This window comes from Rhinoderma darwinii, chromosome 9 (genome assembly GCF_050947455.1).
Source record: "Rhinoderma darwinii isolate aRhiDar2 chromosome 9, aRhiDar2.hap1, whole genome shotgun sequence".
Taxonomy (NCBI): domain Eukaryota; kingdom Metazoa; phylum Chordata; class Amphibia; order Anura; family Rhinodermatidae; genus Rhinoderma; species Rhinoderma darwinii.
Window position 1 is genome coordinate 51,372,898 of NC_134695.1, and position 6,361 is coordinate 51,379,258.

At 39.2% G+C, this 6,361-nt stretch overlaps 1 protein-coding gene across 2 annotated transcripts in view; it reads left to right on the top strand.

Annotated features, from left to right (window-relative positions):
- The window catches only part of FADS2 (fatty acid desaturase 2), a 52,519-nt gene extending 46,649 nt beyond the window's left edge, over positions 1 to 5,870 (top strand). For both annotated transcript variants that reach the window (XM_075837664.1, XM_075837663.1), the window contains 7 exons: positions 316 to 376; positions 1,564 to 1,640; positions 1,913 to 2,010; positions 2,813 to 2,909; positions 3,601 to 3,680; positions 4,137 to 4,262; positions 5,712 to 5,870. In XM_075837664.1, the coding sequence (XP_075693779.1) occupies positions 316 to 376; positions 1,564 to 1,640; positions 1,913 to 2,010; positions 2,813 to 2,909; positions 3,601 to 3,680; positions 4,137 to 4,262; positions 5,712 to 5,763 (591 nt within the window). In that variant the 3' untranslated portion in view covers positions 5,764 to 5,870. The remainder of the gene's footprint in view (positions 1 to 315; positions 377 to 1,563; positions 1,641 to 1,912; positions 2,011 to 2,812; positions 2,910 to 3,600; positions 3,681 to 4,136; positions 4,263 to 5,711) is intronic.
- Positions 5,871 to 6,361: the final 491 nt, after the last annotated feature.

Here is a 6,361-nt window from a genome sequence, read left to right on the forward strand (position 1 = left end):
AATCTCCCTGTGTAAACAAGGAGATGGGCTGTCGACATGATGGAAATGTATGGGGCCAAGCGATTGTAGTAATGATCGTTCGTCCCCATACTAAACGATCATTGCTCTATTTAAAGGGAGCAACAAGAGCCAATCAACAGGCTGCATTGTCGATCGCCACTCGTTTTAAAAGTGGTAAAAATTTACGATATCTACCCCTCTAAAACCACCTTCAGTGACCTATTGCATAGAAAGCAGCAATCATTTGTCTGCTCTAGGTGGATGCATCTACTTCCATCCAGGTAATTACTCTAAATCTTTTCCTCTTCTTTATAGTATGGCAAGAAGAAGATAAAGTATATGCCCTATAATCACCAACATCAGTACTTCTTTCTAAGTGAGTAATTGGATTTATAATGGGATTATTGGTTTATGTAGGAGTACAGGTAAAAATACATGAGTCTCACAGAGAGATCAAAGCTATCCTATTTGTATTTCCTTCTGTTCTTTTTCTAACCCTACTTTGGAAAATGACCCTTGGAATCTGAATGTCTGGTAAGGTTGTCCTTACAATAGTTCATATTTGTCTTGTTTTTTTATACACAGCTCCAGCTGTAAGAACCTAGAAGGTACAAATGGATAAAAATGTATAGTATACCCATCTCTTGAGTTCTAAACTAGGGTTGACCGCTTTACCCATTGCAGCTATATGGAAACCCCTTATACCTTCCATCACAGAGGTGGATTGGGTGGAAGCTCTACAGTCCCATCTCCATGTCTCACCCTCGGCTAATAATAAAATTATACAACTGAATATTCGTCATCAAAGCTACCTAGCACCCACTAGACACTACCACATGGGACGTTTAACCCATACGAGATGTCATCGATGTCAAGTTCCCAATGCTAATTTTTGGTATTTAATGTGGGAGTGTTCTTATATTCAGGCATTCTGGGAAGAGGTTTTGCCTTTACGCCCTGAGATATGCCTGTTGGGACTTTTACCAGAGGATCAATGGCTGCACCACACTAGATTTGTTCTTAGAGAAACGCTATTTTTGGCTAGGAAGGCCATAGTTCTTAGGTGGATGGGTGATCGTCCGCCTTCCTGCTCTCGGTGGCGCTCTTACTGTTCTGTTTGAGAATGTAGTGTTCAAAAATAGACGATGTCCGCAGAAATTTGTGAAGGTGTGGAGCGCATGGTGTGCATCTCCTCTCACTTTATATCCTACTTATGGCGTCATTAGATCGCCTACAGCATTCCGATTGACTTTTGATGTTTTTATATCCTGATTGTATGTTACTTGGAATTTGTTTCTTGTTTTATGGTGTGCACGGGTTTCATATCTCTTTCCTTAGGCCAGATATTTTGTATGATACTGTGTCTGGCCTATGTATGTAATGCTTTCAGTTTTCTGTTCAATAAAACGAATTTAAAAAAATAATTATAGTGTAGGTCAACCCATGGGTTCTTATAAATGATCATTTGGGAATCTTAATATTATATTATAACAAAATTCTAGATATCACCAAAAATGGGCAAGTACGACGTCGGCAATGATGTCTCTTCTTTTTTTCTCGCAGTTGGGCCGCCACTTTTGATACCTGTGTACTTCACAGTTCAGATTATGAAAACAATGATAGTTCGCAAGGACTATGTGGTACGTATCCTCTGTTTGAGTTCCACTCCACCACAGAACATCATCAAGTACAAGATATAAACTTTTTAAATGAAAACAGCCCAGAGAACGTTTTTTTTTCTGTCCTTCAATATGACCCATTTTGAAAGTCATATTTTTGTGCAATCGGGTAAAGGAGATCCATATCCATAACTTTAAAAGCTGATTTCAACAAGACCATAGATTTATAAAAAAGTTAATGTACATCATATTAGGTAGAATCATAATCTTCAAATGTTTGACCTGTTTTGCAGGATTTGGCTTGGTCACTTTCTTATTACACTCGTTTCTTGATTACATTTGTTCCTTTCTTTGGATTTTTTGGATCCGTCGCCTTGCTCAATGCTGTCAGGTAGGTAAAATGTATGACCTTCCACACATGTCATCGTGTCCCTGGCCCTATCTGATCTTGTTTAGTTAATTCAGTTATCATAGAAACTTTCCCAACTTCCGCCAGTGCAAGGCTGTAAAATGTGATAAAGAGCAGCATGCGATATTTACAGCATGATTATACAGAAAAATCGGAAAAATTACCATTGCATGATCTTTGGAGTAAATGCGTCCCGTAGTCTGTGTAAATAAAGCTTTTCTATCCAAGATTTACTGTACCTAGGGAAAATATCTAATTCCACCAGAAGCCACTTATGTATCCCATTAAAACATTTTTTGGCGTATCCTAGTTAGTAGATTATTTACCAATTATCATAAAGGGAAGTCCTGGGAAGTTTTGCAAAGTTTGTGCTTATGAAGCAAACAAACACCCCATGGTTAAAGCGACAGATAATCTAATAAAGTTTGTTGTTTAGCATTATTCTTTCCAATTCCAGTATATGACCCATCGGCTACTGACTACAGCACTATACAGTCATTGTGATCAATGGCTAAGTGTCAGAAGTCTTACTTTGCCTACTGGCAGGAAGTTACGTCAACTGCGTCTCGCACTTCTTTGGTCATGCGACCACACGTGAATGCGCACTTTATAACACCATGTTGTTTTTATGTGCAACATTTTTATTACTATGCGGGATCCCCTGAACAATTTTTTTTTTTACTCTCAGGCAACCCCTATGCCCATTTTTAACTTAAAGAAGCTTAATGTAGGTGCAAGTAATAATTGTATACAAACCTATAATAATGAATGTTGTTGTTTGCAGGTTTTTTGAATCTCATTGGTTTGTCTGGGTAACACAGATGAATCACCTTCCGATGGAGATCGACCATGAGAAATACAGAGATTGGCTGGAGAGTCAGGTAACCTCTTTACAAATAACTTACTTAATAGCCAAATTGTATGTTTTAAGTATTCTAATCTTGTCAATGGGCTGTGACTGTTATTGCAGCTCACCTCCGTCCACTTGAATGGGGCGGAGCTGTAATACCAGACACAGCCTATAGACAAGAGTGGCACTGTTTCAGGATTGAAAGCAGACCTGTTCTAATCTCGGATACCCTCTTTAAGATTGTGTGGAGAGATTTATGTGTCTATAAAGTCACTTACATATATTTTTGTCTGTGTTCACATCACGCTTTGGGTGTACATTCAGTGCATAAGTTGGATAAATCTCCAGAGGTGTGTGCCACACATAAAACTTTGACATATGCAACTGTATGCCATACAATTTCATATGTCGCCCATAGGCTACACTGTTAAAGAAAGGTAAATCATGTAATATGCGTTTATTTGCGGGTTAGCTATGCTTTTTAGAACAGCAGAAAAACGTATGCCTTAATAATTCCCCCAAATGTATGCCTCTTTTAGCATACGTCGGGGGTACATATGGGTACATACATCGGGGTACAGTGGGTACCTATTGCTACATTCGGCATATGCCCAGGAAACACTCCACTGAACGTAAAGCATGATGTAAACGCAGCCATATATGTATAATTGTATACAAGAGGATAATGGGAAACCTAACTGTGAATATGTCCATAACCACAGCTGGCGGCAACATGCAACATTGAGCAATCCTTCTTCAATGACTGGTTCAGTGGACACCTCAACTTTCAGATCGAACATCAGTAAGTAGACCAAGTAGTATATATCTGTTATTGTATGTGTCTGTAATCAACATCATTGGCCAAAGAGAAATCTATATATTATAATGAAAAAAGATAAATGCTTAGACACGCTAGATTTTTATTTTGACATCCCAAGTTTGTTGAGATATGGTACCTCCGCTACACTATTCTGCAAATCCTGCCTGATATTGACTATAGTCCTGGCACCAACTGTGTGGTGAATGGTGGCCTGACACAAAAGTGCTCATGTCCATATTAAAGATAACACTTATAACTATGTGGTTGTGTTATCACCAACTAACGGAACCAGAAAGTTATTTCTTACTCAAGAATTCCAATTAAGCAGGACGATTCCTGTGTAGTTTCTTTGGCCAAATATTGCTTTAGAATATTGTTATATGCTTTGTAGCTGTGGTATACAATTTACCCAACATGTCTTCTTTTTCTCTTTTATAGTCTGTTCCCCACTATGCCTCGCCACAACTATTGCAAGATTTCACCACTTGTGCGTTCTTTGTGTAAGAAATATAACGTCAACTATGAGGAGAAGACGCTGTACAACGCAATGCGTGATGTTGTTGGGTAAGTGCCATTCTGCTTCAAGTATGTCATCCAGAATGTGTCGCTCCCATTCGTCTAACCTTCTGTGCCTCTGGACCGAGAATCTAGGTCAAGTTTTAATTGTTGGAGCAGTATGAATGCCCCACCAAGGCTTTTCCTACTTAGAATGAAAAATAACACATCTTTATATAGAGTCTATAGTTATAATTATAGATCTAGTAGTGTAGCAAGATTCTTCAACTGGCTGTGTTATCTCTTTAAAAACTATAATCAAGGGTAAAAGAGTCAACCACGTCTAGACGCACTTCTTCCATACAACGCAAACTGGCCAACTGATCCATGGAAATAAGCAATGCCTCCCTGAGAACAGCATGTGTGGACCATATCTTAAAGAGACTCTGTCACCACATTATAAGTGCCCTATCCCCTACATAAGGAGATCGGCGCTATAATGTAGGTGACAGTAATGCTTTTTATTTTTACCACTTTATTAGCAGTTTTGGTTTATGCTAATGAGTTTCTTAATGCCCATGTGGGCGTGTTTTTACTTAGGAGTGTATGACGCTGACCAATCAGTGTCATGCACTCCTCTCCATTCATTTACACAGCAGCATCGCGTTCTTACTAGAACACGATGTGCAGCCACATACACAGACATTAACGTTAATCAAGTGTCCTGATAATGAATATACATGACCTCCAGCCTGGACATCATGTGTATTCTGAATCCTGACACTTCTGAATCTTTTCTGTGAGATTTCCAGCAAGGGAAGCGAAATCTCGTTTACCTTGTAATCTCGCGAGATTACGCGTGGCTTGCTGGAATCTCACAGAAAAGATTCAGAAGTGTCAGGATTCTGAATACACATGATGTCCAGGCTGGAGGTCATGTATATTCATTATCAGGACACTTGATTAACGTTTTGTCTGTGTATGTGGCTGCACATAGTGTTCTAGTAAGAACGCGATGCTGCTGTGTAAATGAATGGAGAAGAGTGCATGATGCTGACTGGTCACTGATTGGTCAGCGTCATACACTCTGTACAACGTCCACTTGGTCGAAAGTAAAAACACGCCCACTTGGGCATTAAGAAACTCATTAGCATAAGGCTAAAAATCGCTAATAAAGTGGTTTAAAATAGATTGTTTTTCTAAATAAAAAGCATTACTGTCACCTACATTATAGCGCCCATCTCCTTATATAGGAGATAGGGCACTTATAATGTGGTGACAGAGCCTCTTTAAGGGAGAAGTCCACTTACAATGTATCTGATGGGTCGTATATGTAGGGGCTTGTGAGCTCAGATCCCAATCACATCGGTGGCTGTAGTCCTCTCCAGATTTAGCTTACCGGAGATCTTTCAACCTTCACCAGACCACCATAGATCTCAGAGGACATTGCGCTGAAGATTTCCAGTGTTGAAAATATCTGAATAATCTCCATAACGCCTCATTTTTCTTTCCCTCTAGATCCCTGAGAAAGTCCGGCAAGCTTTGGTTAGATGCCTACCTCCACAAGTGACTCCGGGCTGGATTATCTCTGTCCAGGAGGATCACTGACCTTACAATAACACAATTCACACCTATATTTGTTATATTTAGGTTTGTAATAAACTGCCTCAAATTTAAGTTGAGGGAGCTTTCTGTGTGTTTTTACCGCCAGGATGATGTAGTCTTCACTGCCAGGATGATGTAGTCCATTGCAGTGCGATGCCTTGCAGATCTCCCTGGCACTGATGAGGTTAAAGGTTGACTACATTTCCGCCTTAACTCTGTCATGATACACTAAAATATATATATATAAAAAAAAAAAAAACAAGAGCATTATAGGCCTTACCAATTCCTTTTTTCCCCCAACATGCTCACTGCATTTCTACATTTGTAAATAAATGACTATTGTTGAACCTTCTTGAAATGATTGAGTCCCACCAAGGGGGGCTTGATGTTATATATTTTTTTTAATCAAACCTCCATAAAGGAGCTGAGAATGAAGAAGTTCCCGAACTATTTAGGGGTTTGAGGAAAGTGTAATGAGGGAAAAGAAAAAAGTGAAAGCTGCCGTGAAGAAGAAAGTAATGGAGATTGAACATCTTTGGTAGGAAAAGTAAGACAATGCTTCT